Genomic DNA, 15,872 nt, shown 5'->3' with positions numbered 1-15,872 from the left:
ACATTGGAGCCGTCCTTACATTGACGTGCTCGGACTCCAGCACAGCAGCCGCCTCTACAAATGGCACAGTAGGGACGGCTGGTAATACGAGTCGCCCCTACAAATACGTCGATTTGTAGGGGTGGCTGTCCCTACCGTGTCCATTTGTAGAGGCGGCTGAATCACCAGCTGCCCCTACAAATGTCCGCTGTATATATAGCATCCACCTTCAGGAAAATTCTCTCCCCCTCCTCTCTCTCAGTCTCTCTCCTCTTCGCTCCCTCTCTCCCTCGACGCGGACAGGGCGGCGGCAGCGCCTGGCGCCAGCGGACGCGGCGGCTGCGGCCGTCTTTCTCCACCTCCTCCTCCCCCCATCACATCATTCTATGTCGGCCGGTCCCTCGCCACTGGCTCACGCCGCGAGGCGCTGGCGGCGACCGACGGCGCCCCCGGGCTGCAGTGCGGCGTCGGTCATGGGACCCAGTGGTGCCCGACTCCGTCCATGGCGCCGCGCGAGCGGGCCTCGCCGGTGGTCGCCGGTGTGCCTCCCACCCCTTGCTGCCTCCTCGGCCCTTTCATGTATGGTTTCGTCGAGGGCTACACAGTCTGGACATTTCACGGCGAAAGAGTTGGTGCGAATGGCGGTGCATCTGGAGTGAGCTCTTTGACGCCGACGACGATAGCACCACCGGTGAATAAAGATCATTTAGGAGCACCCGGCTCCTCATCATCTTCAGCAGCAGCTGCGCCAGCCGACAATGACAACAGTTGTCGTGATTACATCACGGTGGATGATCTAATGCAAGACATGGCCGACGAAGCCGGCGACGGTGGGGATGGTCAGGATACTATGAGCCAACCCGAGGATGTGCAGCTTGTTGGAGATCTAGTCAAACACTTCGATGAAGACGACGTTGTGTTGGGTTGCCCAAAGTGGTTGGAGAATTTCAGAGAGTTGAAGCAGGCGGCAGTTGATCCTCTCTATAAGGATGGCGGCGATTGTCCGAAGGAGTGCACGGCGCTCCGTTTTAACCTCCATATGTTGATGTTGAAGGCTCGTCATGGTTGGTCTGACACTAGGTTCAATGAGTTGTTAAGCTACCTTGCCACCACGTACCCAACGGCTAACAAGGTGCCCGCCAATACTTATCGAGCCAAGAAGCTGATCCGGCCAGTGGCGATGAAGCTTAGAAAGTTTGATGCATGCCCTAACCACTGCATCCTGTATCGGGGCAATGAGTATGAGAATTTAATGAGTTGTCCGCACTGCAGCTTTAGTCGGTACAAGAAAAATGCTGGTTGTCGCGTGGATGCAGAAGACGAGGGAGGCTTGCGGGGTGGTCAGAAAAAGAACAAGAAGGGGGCAAAGAAGAGCAGTGCGGCCAAACAGATCTCGGCTCAGCAGGACGATGAAGAAGAGGGTTACACGCACAGAAAAAGTCCAGCACTGTCGGTGTGGTACCTGCCCGTGACCGATCGCTTGCGTGCAATATTCGGGAACCCGGACGATGCCAAGCTCATGTCCTGGCATGCATCAGCTGACCGCCTGAAAGACGATGGCAAGCTACGGCACCCATCCGATGGCAAGCAGTGGAAGGATTTCGACGAGGCCTACCCGGAGTTTGGCAAGGAGCCCAGGCATGTTAGGTTCGCGCTGAGTACCAACAGGATGAACCCGTTCGGTGAGCTTAGCAGCTCGCATAGCACTTGGCCCATCGTGCTCACCATGTACAACCTACCTCCCCATCTATGTCAGAAGCGGAGGTACCTTATGCTGACCATGCTTATCTCTGGACCAAAGCAGCCCGGCAACGATATAGATGTGTTCCTAGAGCCGTTCATGGAGGAAATGAAGATACTATTTGTTGTTGGGGTCCAGATGGTGGATGCATCCCGCAAGGAGAAGTTCACACTAAAAGCAATCATCTTTGTCACCATCACCGATTACCCTGGTCTCTTCTCACTATCGGGGCAGATCAAAGGGAAGACCGGCTGCGTAATTTGCATCGATGGGACCTGCTACACTTACCTTAAGGGATCCAATAAGATGGTGTACACGAGGCACAGACGGTTCCTCACCAAAAATCACAAGTATAGAAGAAGTATTATGAACAAATACTTTGACAATCAGGACGAGCCGCAGTGTGATCAAACGACGCAGACTAGTTGGGGGACAAAGGTGTATGAGATGGTCAAGGACATGGATCAGGTGGAGTTTGGAAAGAAGAAGAAGCCGCCTGAAGAGGGGCCCAAGCAGACAAGGAAGCGAAAGCGGGACCAGACGGACCCTGAAGGAGTTCATCGCGGAGACCCTTTGCCAGCTCGAGATGTGCTTTCCACCATCTTACTTTGATATTATGCCACACCTAATGATGCATATGGTCGATCAGATCCATCAACTGGGCCCTGTGTACCTACACCAGATGTGGACGTACGAGCGGTTCATGTCCACCCTCAACAGATACGTCCGTAACCGCGCTTACCCGGAGGGCTCTATGATCGAGGCATACACAACGGAGGAGGCCGTGAACTGGTGTATAAGGTACATAAGAGATGGGAGGGTGATTGGGCTGCCTGTCCATCACCACGAAGGCAAAACCTCAGGGATGGGGTGCACAGGCCAAAAAGTACGCACCGATGTGGCAAACCGAACGGTGCAAGAAGCTCATTACAGCATCCTTCATCAGTTAGTGAGCATGGAGAAATACATTGAAAAGCACCTAGAAGAGATCCGCGCCACTAATGATGGGCAGCGCACGGAGGCATGGGTCCAGAACCATCACAAGAGCAATTTCATAGAGTGGCTCAAAGAGCAACACATACCCCTTGAAGGATGCCCTGATGAAGATACGGAGACCGTTAAGAGGCTTGTGTTAGGCCCATCCAGCCAAATCACCACATGGCAAGGGTATGACATCCAGGGCTATAGGTTCCACACGAAAGACAAGGACAAGAAGAGCTCGGCACAGAACTGCAGTGTTCGATACGAGGGCGAAGAAGAGTCCATGGGCCAGAGGAGGCAATACTATGGGCAAGTCGAAGAAATATGGGAACTTGACTACAGCCAAAACCTACGCATAACCGTCTTCCGTTGCCAGTGGGTCAAACCGAATGCGGTTGCAGTGGACAGTTATGGGCTAACCACCGTGGACCTCAAAAGTATCGGCTACAAAGATGACCCGTGGGTACTAGCAACCAATGTCGCGCAAGTGGCCTACTATATATATGCAGAGGACCCAAAAAGACATGTGGTTGTGTCCGGAAAGCAGCGGATTGTGGGAGCTGATGGGGTGCAGAGTCCCCAACAATACAACAACTACGCAGAGCTCGAGCTTTTTACCGATCATCCAAAGAAGATCAAGGCCGTCGAGGACCGATTCAACAAGTCCAGGATGATGCCGTGGGCCCGCCCCGACGGTGAGAAGAGGACGGTGAAAGCACCTGCACCAAAATGATATGTATGCCAACCATATCTATAAGACAAGTTGTAATATTGTAGTGGACTCCATTCAAGACAAGTTGTAACTTATTATTAATATCATGGAACCATATGTATTCATCATATATTTTGTTGTGTTGTTTTTTTCTTTTTCATATTATGTGATCTATGTTCAAACAAATGAAACAAGCTTGTATATATATATACTCCTCTATAGCTAACTACTCCTCCAACTACGACTCTACTACTACTCTACTCCTCCAACTACTACTCTACTACTCCAACTATGTACTACTCTACTACTACTACTCCAAACTATACTACTATCTACTACTACTATACATACTCCTCTATAGCTAACTATCTAGTATATATACTGCTCTACCTAAGGGAAAAATAAGATTCCAGATTGAAAAAGGGGAAAATAAGATTTCAGATTGAAAAATATTAACCATGACGGGCGCTCTAAGAGGCCCGCCACAGTACATATTAACCGTGACGGGCGTTCTAATAAGCCCGCCGCGGTAAATATTAACCGTGACGGGCGTCCTAAGAGGCCCGCCGTGGTTAATGATGCCTTATATATACTCCGCCACCTCCCCCCAAATCGGCTAAGTCCTTCGTCGGTTCAAAAACGACCCCAAAGGGCTGCCCAAAAGCCACCGCGCCGATGCGCCATTGCCGCCGCCGTGCACCTCCATCGTCGCCCCTGCCCTCCGCGCCGTGGTGCCCTCGTCCTCCTTCCGTGCACACGCACCCGCGCCGTGGTGCCTTTGGACGTCGATGGGAACGTGGGCCGGAACCCTAGGCCCATCCTCCGTCACCGCCATCGCCATTCACTGCATCCGTCGCCGTCCTCCTCCTCCGGGGCCGGTGTGCTCTCCGCGTGGCCACCGTGTACCTCCGTCCGCGTCCCCGCGCTGGTGTGCTATCCTCCCCCGTCTCCCATCCCCGTCTCCGTCCGCCTCTCCGTCTCCGTAGTCATCCATGGCCCCGCGCCGTCCTCTACAGCGGCTAACCCTAGCGCCGCCAGCGCCGCAGCCGAGCCCCAAGGAGACCACCCCGATAATGTGCCAATTGCTCCCCTAATCCCTCCTTTGGAGCAATGCCAACTATGGATGTTCTTCTCCGATTTGAGTTTTCCTGAGCAATGCCGACTATTGCTGCCTATGATGTAATTCTGTTTATTGAGCACTTGATGCCACTGCCTATGATGGCACATGTTGAGATGAATTTGGAAGAAAAAATACTAAATGCTGCCTATGATGCGATTCTTGTTAACTGAGCACTAGATATATATGATGCCACTGCCTATTTGTGAGTACTAAATTATCAGGCATACATGTGCACACCCATGTCCTTTGCTGGATCTGCTCCTTTTAATTTGTACTACTCTTGAGTGGGTGCTCAGTTTTAGACAGCAAGAAGGTCAGAGAAGGGGTTGGCTTTTTCCACTGCCTATGATTTGTACTACTGTTATCTCTGAATCTAGGAGGATACTTGTTGCTGCCACTCTACTGCTATCTGCTACTACTATACTCTACTACTATCTGCTACTACTATACTACTTGTACTTGCTGGATGCTCCACTACTATACTACTACTGCTACTGCTGTACTACACTCTACTGCTGCTGTACTCCCATGTCCTATTTTGATTTTTTGTGGCACATATGCTTTGTTTGGTGTCTCCTATTGTGGGCTCTACTACTCTACAACTACTACTACACTACTCTACTGCTGCTGTACACACTGTTGGCTGCTCCACTACTCTACAACTACTACACTTCTCTACTAACTATCTCTACTCTCTACCACTACTACAACTAGTACAACTACACTACCACTATCTCTACTCTCTGTACCTATATATGACTACTACTACTACTACTACTACTATACTATACTACTATCTGCTACTACTACTATTTTCTATACTGCTGGCTGCTACTACTAGCTGCTACTATACTCTACTACTACACCCTACTGCTACTACTATACTCTATCTGCTACTACACTCTACTATTTGATTTTGACTACACTTGATTTTGACTAAGTCACTTGATTTTGACTCCATCTATGTGGCATATATATGCAATGATGAACTTTTAAAACAAGAGCTGAGGCAGTGACTCTATCTTGATGGCCAAAGGACTTAGCCCTTTGGGGCTGAATTTTGAAACTATCTTGATGGCTTTTGTTTGGTATTTGCAATGATGATTCTTTTCACACTTCTAAGCTGAGGCAGTGGCATATGCAATGATGTGAACCCTTTTATGCTGAGGCAGTGGCGATGATGATCTAGTGCCCCCGCTAAACTAGGATGGCTTGTATACCAGATACAAGCAACCAGTTTAAAAGCGATGTGATGACAATGGGGCAAATCTGAGCCAACTACTACTACTACTTTACTACTCTAGTACTACTACTACTTTACTACTCTAGTACTACTCTAGTACTACTCTACTTTACTACTCTAACTATGTCTATACAACTAAAATATGTATTCATTGTAGCTTTCCAATGGCGGAGGAACCGATAAGCGAATGGTGCGACCCTACCCCTAGTGCATCATCATCAACTAGCCTCAAGAGCCACATGTCCGTGACCCCGAGGCCAACAAAGAAACGTCGTATAGAGGACGAAGATGATCTGACCTACCAACCGAGGGATGACGAAGTTGAAAGTCCGCGGTCTCCAAACCCTGAACAGATGCCGGTGGTGCCTCGAGAATTGAATTTCAAGGAGGAACAAGTCAGGGACAAAGAACCCCCCGCTCCATCTCCAACCACTTTAGGCAAGTCTAGGGGTCAGAGGACAAAGCTAAGAAGGGGGGAACACGGGAGGCACCAGAGGGAAATCCACGGTGAAGTCCATGTGATCCATGAGGTGGGACCAGAGGGAAACCCGTTGTCTCCACCCACGGTCCTTGCCAAGTTCAGCAACCAGGTGGCATGTATAGTCAAGGACAAGGTGGAGATCACTTGGGAGGACTGGAACAATGTCCCGGTCGACTACAAGACACATATCTAGGGTGAGGTGACGAGGAGCTTCCATTATCCTGAGGACACCAATCTGAACAAGTGCAGGGAATGGGTCATGCACGTGGCAGGAAGAGCCTTTAGAAACTTCAAGTCCATGCTGACCAGGTACTACCTGAAGCTAGGCAAGTCACCCTATGTCAAATACACTATGGTGAAGGAACATCACTGGGAAGAGTTCTGCAAACAAAGAACAACAGAAGAAGCAAAGGCAAAGAGCGCCAAGTTCAGCGCACTCGCAAAGAAGAACCTGCACCCCCACCACTTGGGCATGACTGGGTTTGCTGGTAAGAGGCCCCAGTGGTGGGAGGAAGAAAGGGCTAGAGCTGCCGCCGGGCTTCCCAATCCGTACGACGGTGTAGACTTGAGGGCTAAGGACTTCATCTATGCCTGCAAGCCAAAAAAGCTCAAGGAGGGCACGAGCAAGTTCAATGAGCCCAAGTTCGAGGAGGTGGAGAGGGCTATCATCGAGGCCGCTAAATCCAAGGACAGCTTCGAGGTTCGTAGGGGCCATGACTTGCTGACCCTGGCGCTGGGAACCCCCCGAGCACCATGGCCGTGTCCAAGGCATGTTGTCTGCTAGCTGCGCGTGTATGGTTAACAAGCAAAGGCGACTGTCGGAGACACCAAGACGTAATTTAGTCTTTGCCCTTTTCTCTTCTTTTTCATGTAGAAAAATCTTGTCTACTTTCATTGCTAACAACATTGAGTCATCCCTACGTTGCAAGTTTTACCACTGCTACTAAATTACTATTACCAAATTATGTTCCAAATTTAACTATTATTACTTAATTACATTGCCAATTTTACTACCGTTACCAAATTGCTAAATGATTTGCTGAATTATATAGAAATTTTTTTGAACGGCATACCCCGAGCTAAGATCCTAGATTCGCCACTGGCGGCAGGGACCCGGCACTGGCGACCCGACGGCGAGGCCACGGCATCGATGTTCACGATGTGCTCCTCGTGGAGGTCCAGTAGGCCGAAGGTGCTCCGGGATGCGGCGCGCGGCCGGCCGGCGGCTCGGGATGGGGTGGCGCAGCTCTACGCGGCTCGCTAGCTTCCGCGACAACGCCTGCAACTCCTCCCAGCATGCACGCGCGCAACGCCGCGCGGGCGAGCGGCCGGAGCGAGCAGAATGCCTTGCTAGCTTAATGACATCACCGTGAAGTCATGCTCACACATTATACGGCCATTTCCCTTTAGAAAAATAAATTCAGAAAAACTTTAGAAATACACTTTTATAGTCCTCTCTGGATGTTTGCCGAGTGTTTTTCGCGTGGACACTCGGCAACGCGCGCAACGCCGCGCGGGCGAGCGGCCGGAGCGAGCAGAATGCCTTGCTAGCTTGATGACATCACCATGAAGTCATGCTCACACATTATACGGCCATTTTCCTTTAGAAAAATAAATTCAGAAAAACTTTAGAAATATACTTCTACAGTTCTCTCTGGATGTTTGCCGAGTGTTTTTCGCGTGGACACTCGGCAAACATGGCATCTTTGCCGAGTGCCCGTGCCGTTAGACACTTGGCAAACGCGTCGTGACCGTCTTCTCGCCGTCACGTTACTTTTTTTTTTTTGCCGAGCTTCGGTTTTAGCACTCGGCAAAGAAACTTTTGCCGTCACAGTGTACGCCGTGTGCTGTTTGCCGATTGTTTTTTGGGCTTCACCGTGTGCCTTGGACATACGGCAAAGCTCTGTTTACGGTAGTGGATATATTATACTTGTATATATTTGACATGGCAACTTTAGAAGCATGATATGACCCAATGCATCTAGAGTAGCCTAATACTCCCTCCTATCTCAGACTTTGCATAAGAAATGAGGTAAGAATTAGATATGGGTGCCAAGTATATCATCGATTAGTGTTAAACACGATTATGAACCATAATAAGTGGAAATTTGGATTCCTGTATATATTATATTATGGTAGATTATTCTTAGTTTACGTGAAAATTACTCATAATTACAAAAAAAAACAGGTCTGAGGTGGATTATAGGATTATTGTAGTTTGATGTTTTGATTATAATAAATTAATAATCCACCTTATAATCTAGTCTGTTTGAGTTACAACTAGAGACTTGTTTGGATACCCTATTATAATAATCAAATAATGATCTAAACAAGATTGATTGTACTATGGATTATAGTAATAAAACCCCATGATTGCCATAATCCAATAATCCAAAAAAACACCTGATTTTAGGGGATTATGGTTGTTGAAAGTCCAAATTGCCCCCTCTCCCATTTTCTCTTCTCTTGCCCTATCACCTTCTCTAAAGAGTAAGATAAGAATTTTTCACTTAACCAACTCCAATAATTCAGAGATCCAAACATTCTGGTTATTATAATCTATAATCCTAATTATTATAATCTATAATCCTGATTATTATAATCCTTATTATAAATAATGAGAAAATTATTTTCTGGGCCTAAAAAAAGTGTTGCTTAGTTTCTTGGTCTTTTTTCTCTCGAACTTGGCTATTTGGCCCTAAAACGAATTTTCTTTGGTTTCTTGGCCCTTGTGTTAGTTTGATGGGCTAACGGTGTTAAGTTATACTAATATGGATTATAAACTTTAATAATTGGACTATTTGGATTCCTGTATTATTATTGTAGATTATTCTTGGGTTATGTGAAAATTACTCATAATTACGAAAAAGTAGGTCCAGGTGAATTATTGGATTATTGTAATATGATGTTTTGATTATAATAAACTAATAATCCACCTTATAATCTAGCCACTTTGAATTACAATTAGAGACCTGTTTGGATACCCTATGATTATAATAATCATGTCGTATAATCAAATTATGTTCCAAACAAGATTGATTATATTATGAATTATTATAATAAAAACTCCCAATTACCATAATCCCATAATCCAGAAAAGACCTGACTTGGGGGATTATGGTTGCTGGAAGTCGAAATTAGCTCCACCCCCACCTTATCTTTTCTTTTCATGTCATCTTCTAAGCAATAAGGTAACCAACCACAAAAATCCAGATCCAAACATTCTGATTGTTATAACCCCACAATCATGATTATAACAATCTCATGCACAATTCATATTATAATAATTTAGTTGTGATCCAAACAGCTCCTAGATTATTTTTAGCTGATTATTATATATTATAATTATAATAGATCCAAACAGACCTGAAAAGGTACATTGAAGTTACTATATACTTATATTTATATATATATATATATATATATATATATATATATATATATATTTGATTTGAATACGTTTAGGGAAAAAGCTAGGCAGACTCATTATTACTACAAAATGCTTTGATTTCTATGTGTGGGTAAATTTCATTTTTAAAGGTTGTTTTTTAGGTCTATAAAAGTCATGTGGTCACGTATTAATTTTTCATGCAAAATACTTATGCGTGCACTTATATTAAGAAACATGTACCATATGTTTCTTACCATCCCACTACATGTCTCGCCTGTTGCAATATGAAATATTTCCTTTAGTAACTTTCATTGGAACAATTTTTAGAGAAAGGATGGCTCTCGCTCCTCATATAAGGCCTGCTTCTAGCAAATAAATAAAGAGCTTATAATCAACATTGGGGTCCTAAACTCTCAAATAAATATTAGACCAGTTGGTCAAGCCTCCGGATTGCGGTTCCCGTGACCAGAGTTCGAATCATTCGTTAGACAAATTTCTAGTCTGTGATGTGAAAAAGAAAACCCTCGCCTGTCCCGCGTTCCCAAAACATAGGTAAAATGGATCGGCCCTCTCACTGCGTAACGGGCCCCTGTGTGTGGGTGGGGCACGGGGTTCAGGGTTGTCTCGGGCTGGGTGAGAAGTCCCCAACCTTACGGTAAAATAGTTCGGGGGTGTCTACCCCCATAGCCCTAGTTTTTTTCAAGTGATAACTATAAGTCTACAGCTTTGATATATACTCCCAAGTCCCACCGTCCTGAAATATAGCTCAGTCTAGCTAGCCACATAGAAAAAGTTAGGAAGAGGGCAATAGACACATGTATCCCTCACTTAGCTTCCTAATCTATTGAAATCCAATTCTATTCCCCATAATTAAAGGGTGGACTCTTAGTTTTCTCATACAAAAATATCACAAGTACTAAATCACGTATTTCTATTTAGTAAACATTATTTTTTTATTCCTCAAATCTTGTGTATTTGAAGAAAAAATTCAAATGCCAGAATACGCTATATTACCAGATGGAGGGAGTACCTATTAATGTTCAAGGTCATTCACAAAAAATCAAAATAAAATAAATTTTAAAATATAATTATTGAAACAAATATTTGGGCATTTAAATGATTTCAAATCAAAAGGTTATCAACTGCAAAGTTAAAGATTATGTTGAGACTAGAGAACTACAATATTCACGTAGATCATGTTAACACTTGAGGTTGTTTTAAAAATTCAAAAGTTTTAATTTAAAAAATATGAGAACTTAAAAAACTAATATTTATGTCTCTAAACTATCTCAAATCAAAAGGTTATCAACTACATAGTTGTATATCTTGTAGAGGTACGTAATTTTTACAAAAAAAATTGTCCTCATCTAACTTCTTATGAAAAGGTTATGAGTTTACTTGTACGACAGCTATAAGCTATTTGCATAGGTGGTTTTTTTAAACTAGCCTCATTTTCATGACAGTTATTATTTTTAGAGGTGGTTGCTGCATCCTGGAAATGAAAGGCGGTGTTGAAGCAAGTTTTATCCTACAATTGACTTATGGTGGCTAGAAGCTTATTATGTGTAGTTCTCCTTATCTTCTTTGTAACCTTTTTTGTTTTGTGATTTTTTTTAGACTCTTGTATTTAATCTTTTTGCAATAAAGCACAGTACGGGCTCACACCCCTCCTGTTTCAATAAGTAAAAAAAATGGTATCTCTGAAGTCCGAAAATTATTTTTGTGTATACAATATCCCATGGGAGTGTAGTAAGGGCCTGTTTGGATCTATTAGGATTAAAAATTAGCAACTAAAATCAGTACTAGTGGATCCATACAGACCGGCTAATTATTAGCTGGAGAGCTACTAACTATTAGTTTCATTAGTAGGTTTGAAGTTGCTAATAGGTGCTAATAATTTATATATAACTTCAACTCACTATCCACCCACCTATTAGCAGGTGGATCCAAACAACCCCCGCTAAAAAATAGCTAGCTAAACATTAGCAGCTATTAGCTATTAGCTAGCTAATTTTTAGTACTAACAGATCCAAATAGGCCCTAAAGCATCTCCTAGAGAGAAGCTATATGTGCTATGTAGTCTATATTTGGGTATTTTCGGAGAAAATAGTCCTCCAACCGCTTTTCTATTCGGTGTTCTAAAATAACAAGTATGCTATCCCGGGATCCTCGCTCACTGAATGTAGCATGCCATTGCGGCTCCTTGCTCGCTGAATATGGCATGCCATCGCGGCTCGCATCGCGGCACCGCCGCAAAGCCCCCTGCCAGCTAAATATAGCATGGAGTTATCAACTTTAGAAAGGCTCTTGGAGTTATCTATTTTTGGAAGAAGTTTTCTATTTTAGAGAATAGCTAAACCATTGATTTAGCCATCCAATTTTACAAACTCTCTTGGAGTTGCTCTAAGATAGGATTAAAAGACACTCTGATACAGATGCTATATATGCTGCAGGTAGCTCTGGTCATAAATGGAAGGGCATCAAACTGATTATGTTGGTAACCGGCGTGTCCGTCACCGGCACAGTGGGGTTCTTGGCCTACCTCGGTCTATGCCGTCAGTACCACTTGCAACGGTGCAAAGGCAGAACGGCGGCAAAGAAGAATTCCGCCAGAGCACTGACGTATTTCCGAGGTGAAGCTGTGGAAGTCATCGAGCTGGAGCAAGGGACTACGGGAACAGGGAGATTCTCCTACGAAGAGCTCGCCGCCGCCACCAACAACTTCTCCGACGACAGGAAACTAGGAGAAGGTGGCTTTGGATCGGTGTACCGTGGGTTCTTGGAGGACCTGAACCTGGACGTGGCCATCAAACGGGTCTCCAAGACTTCTCCGCAGGGCTGGAACGAGTTCACGTCGGAGGTGAGGATCATCAGCCGTCTCCGGCACCGGAACCTCGTGCTGCTCGTCGGCTGGTGCTACAGCGACTGGCGATGGCGACGACCTCCTGCTCGTCTATGAGCTGGTGCGCAACGGCAGCGTGGACGGCCACCTCTACAACCCAAACAAGAAGCTGACGTGGAGGGTGAGGTATCAGATCGTGCTCGGGCTCGGCTCGGCGCTTCTGTACCTGCACCAGGATACGGAGCTGTGCGTCGTGCACCGCGACGTCAAGCTAAGCAACATGATGCTGGACGCGTCGTTCACCGCCAAGCTCGGCGACTTTGGGCTGGCGAGGGTGATCGAGGACGGCCGGAGGTCACGGACGACGGCGGCGGCGGGCACGACGGGGTACGTGGACCCGGAGTGCCTGAACACCGGCAGGACGAGCGTGCAGTCGGACGTGTACAGCTTCGGCGTCGTTCTCCTCGAGATCGCCTGCGGCCGGTGCCCCCGTGGTGACGCTGCCGAACGGGAGCACCGGTCCACTTGGTGCACAGGGTCTGAGACCTCCACGAAGCCGGGAGGGTTTTGGAGGCCGCGGACCCACTGGTTGGACGGGGAGTACAGTGTCCAGGAGATGGAGCGCGTGCTCGCCGTCGGGCTCTGGTGCGCGCACCCGGACCGGAGCCAGAGGCCGGACATCAGGCACGCCCTCAATGTGCTGCGGTTCGACGCGCCGCTGCCGATCCTCCCGGTCCAAGTTTCCGGCCGTCGCAGCACACATTCAGCATGTGGCCAATGCGTTGTTTGATTCTGCAACCAGCAGCTGCGGCGCACCTGTAATCAGTGCGGGCATTGAGCTGGTTTGACGGAACTGAACTCACCTTAGGAGTTGTTGATTGATCAGGAAACGCAAGGACGTGTGGCACCCGAATATTGCTGGATTGTTTCAGCGTTTTGGGAAGAAGGGACGGGATAAGCAAAGAAGGGTTTTGCCAACCAGTTGTGATTGTCGCAGAAATAGGGTAGGGGACTGGTAGCAACAAAAATCACGAAATACTGGACGAATTTTCCATCGGTAATGCTCCTGTCGGGACGTCCGTCCGTTCGGACAGGACGAAAGCGCCTCATGCACGCGCCCTTGTGCCTCCCGCCTCCCCACCTTGTGCCCCTGCACCTCACGACTCACACTTTCCTAAAAAAAACTCGCGCCTCGCACGGTCGCAAGGACCCGTCTCGTGCCGCGCGCCCCTGCGCCTGCCCACCTCGCGTTGTGCGCCCCTACACCTCGCGCCTCGCACGGTCACACAAGACCCGCCTTGCGCCTTGTGCCACGCACCCCGTCCGTGCCTCACGCCGTCCGCTCCTCACGCCCCCACTCGTGCCGCACATCGCACGTCGCGCACACCTCACGCTGTGCTCCCCACGTCACGTTAACTTGCCTCTATTGGATGGCAACAAGTAGACGAGCATATATTGCAACCGTATGTTTCATGCCTTGCAGATGTATGTTGCATATGTTTCACTTGGATGTTGCAAAAGTAGATCCGGTGTCGCATATGTTGCAATGGCTATACACGTATGCTACGAGTGTATGTTTTAAATATTTCAGCTGTTTCAAACGTATGTTGCAAGTGTATGTTTCAAATGTTTTAGCTGCTTCAAACGTATGTTACAAGTATTTTATCTGGATATTACATATGTTGCAGTGGCTATTGCAAGTGTTTGTTCCAAATGTTTCACCCGTTTCAGACCAATGTTGTAATTGTTTTATCTGAATATTGCAATGGTGTATATGTTTCAAACATATGTTACAAGCGTCTATTCAAAAACATGGAGAGCTCTAAACAAGCGAACGAGATTATAGTACTTCATCAAGCAAAGCAAATATCAAGATTAGCTAATAACTCTTCGATTACACATAATTAATATTAGTATATAGACTATAGTAATCCATAAATACAAGCTGCATGCATGGAGAAAATTAATAATTACACTAGCTAATAACTGAAGCCATTGAAGGCGCGGTCGAGTCCCATAAACCACTTGTTGCGACGCTTGTCCTTCTCCACCACCGAGACGTCGCACAGCACGTTAAGGCGGTCGTTCCGGAGCAGGAACGGCGCCGACCTCCGCAGCTCCTCCGCCGCCTCCAGCTCGTCGACGCTCGTCTTCTTCATCTTCATGCGCTCCTCCGCCTCGTCCTTCGTCCTCCACGACGACCCGATATCGATGTAGTGAAATCCCTCGAAGCGGCACGGCCCCACGGTTCGGCTGTGCGCCGGGTTGCCGGCGTAGTCGAGGATGCTCACGCGGTACGTGGCCGTGGCCTCCCGATGACCTCTGTCTTCGTACGCGAGCCTGAGATCGGCGGACACGGACCTCCGGTGGTCGGCGTCGATCCCGTTGGGGTAGAGTAGGAGCTCCCACTTGCGACCGCCGACCGAGAAGGCGCTGGAGGTGACCGCGCTGCCGGTTTTGATCGCCTGCTCGAGAAGCGAGTAGCCGTCCATCCGGTGCAGGTGGCTGCCGTTCGCCTGCCTTACGACGGTGACGGAGCCGGAGAGGAGACGCCGAGCCAACGACGACATTATTCGTGATCGACGATTGGAGGGAGGGCTGGCGTGTGTGAATTCCTTCTTGGGAACTCTTTGTTGCACGGAACAACTATTGTATACGTATGTATCTACGCTACGTGAAAAACAATCGGTAGCAACGGGGCTTTTTATCTTTAGGGACGGCTGACATTGGAGCCGTCCTTACATTGACGTGCTCGGACTCCAGCACAGCAGCCGCCTCTACAAATGGCACAGTAGGGACGGCTGGTAATACGAGTCGCCCCTACAAATACGTCGATTTGTAGGGGTGGCTGTCCCTACCGTGTCCATTTGTAGAGGCGGCTGAATCACCAGCTGCCCCTACAAATGTCCGCTGTATATATAGCATCCACCTTCAGGAAAATTCTCTCCCCCTCCTCTCTCTCAGTCTCTCTCCTCTTCGCTCCCTCTCTCCCTCGACGCGGACAGGGCGGCGGCAGCGCCTGGCGCCAGCGGACGCGGCGGCTGCGGCCGTCTTTCTCCACCTCCTCCTCCCCCCATCACATCATTCTATGTCGGCCGGTCCCTCGCCACTGGCTCACGCCGCGAGGTGCTGGCGGCGACCGACGGCGCCCCCGGGCTGCAGTGCGGCGTCGGTCATGGGACCCAGTGGTGCCCGACTCCGTCCATGGCGCCGCGCGAGCGGGCCTCGCCGGTGGTCGCCGGTGTGCCTCCCACCCCTTGCTGCCTCCTCGGCCCTTTCATGTATGGTTTCGTCGAGGGCTACACAGTCTGGACATTTCACGGCGAAAGAGTTGGTGCGAATGGCGGTGCATCTGGAGTGAGCTCTTTGACGCCGACGACGA

General features: G+C 47.9%; 1 protein-coding gene and 1 pseudogene across 1 annotated transcript; one reads left to right on the top strand and one right to left on the bottom strand.

Moving 5' to 3' along the window:
• The first annotated feature begins 481 nt into the window (after positions 1-481).
• Positions 482-13,280, top strand: LOC136507702 (L-type lectin-domain containing receptor kinase IX.1-like; annotated as a pseudogene).
• Positions 13,281-14,469: 1,189 nt separating this feature from the next.
• LOC136507701 (BTB/POZ and MATH domain-containing protein 1-like) lies at positions 14,470-15,060 on the bottom strand. Its single transcript, XM_066502346.1, has one exon. It carries the CDS (start codon positions 15,058-15,060, stop codon positions 14,470-14,472), a length of 591 nt encoding a protein of 196 aa, XP_066358443.1.
• Between the last annotated feature and the right edge of the window lie 812 nt (positions 15,061-15,872).

The sequence above is a fragment of the Miscanthus floridulus genome, chromosome 15, assembly GCF_019320115.1.
Source record: "Miscanthus floridulus cultivar M001 chromosome 15, ASM1932011v1, whole genome shotgun sequence".
NCBI lineage: Eukaryota > Viridiplantae > Streptophyta > Magnoliopsida > Poales > Poaceae > Miscanthus > Miscanthus floridulus.
Note: the sequence above shows the minus strand (reverse complement) of the source record. Positions and strands in the feature narration are given on the sequence as shown.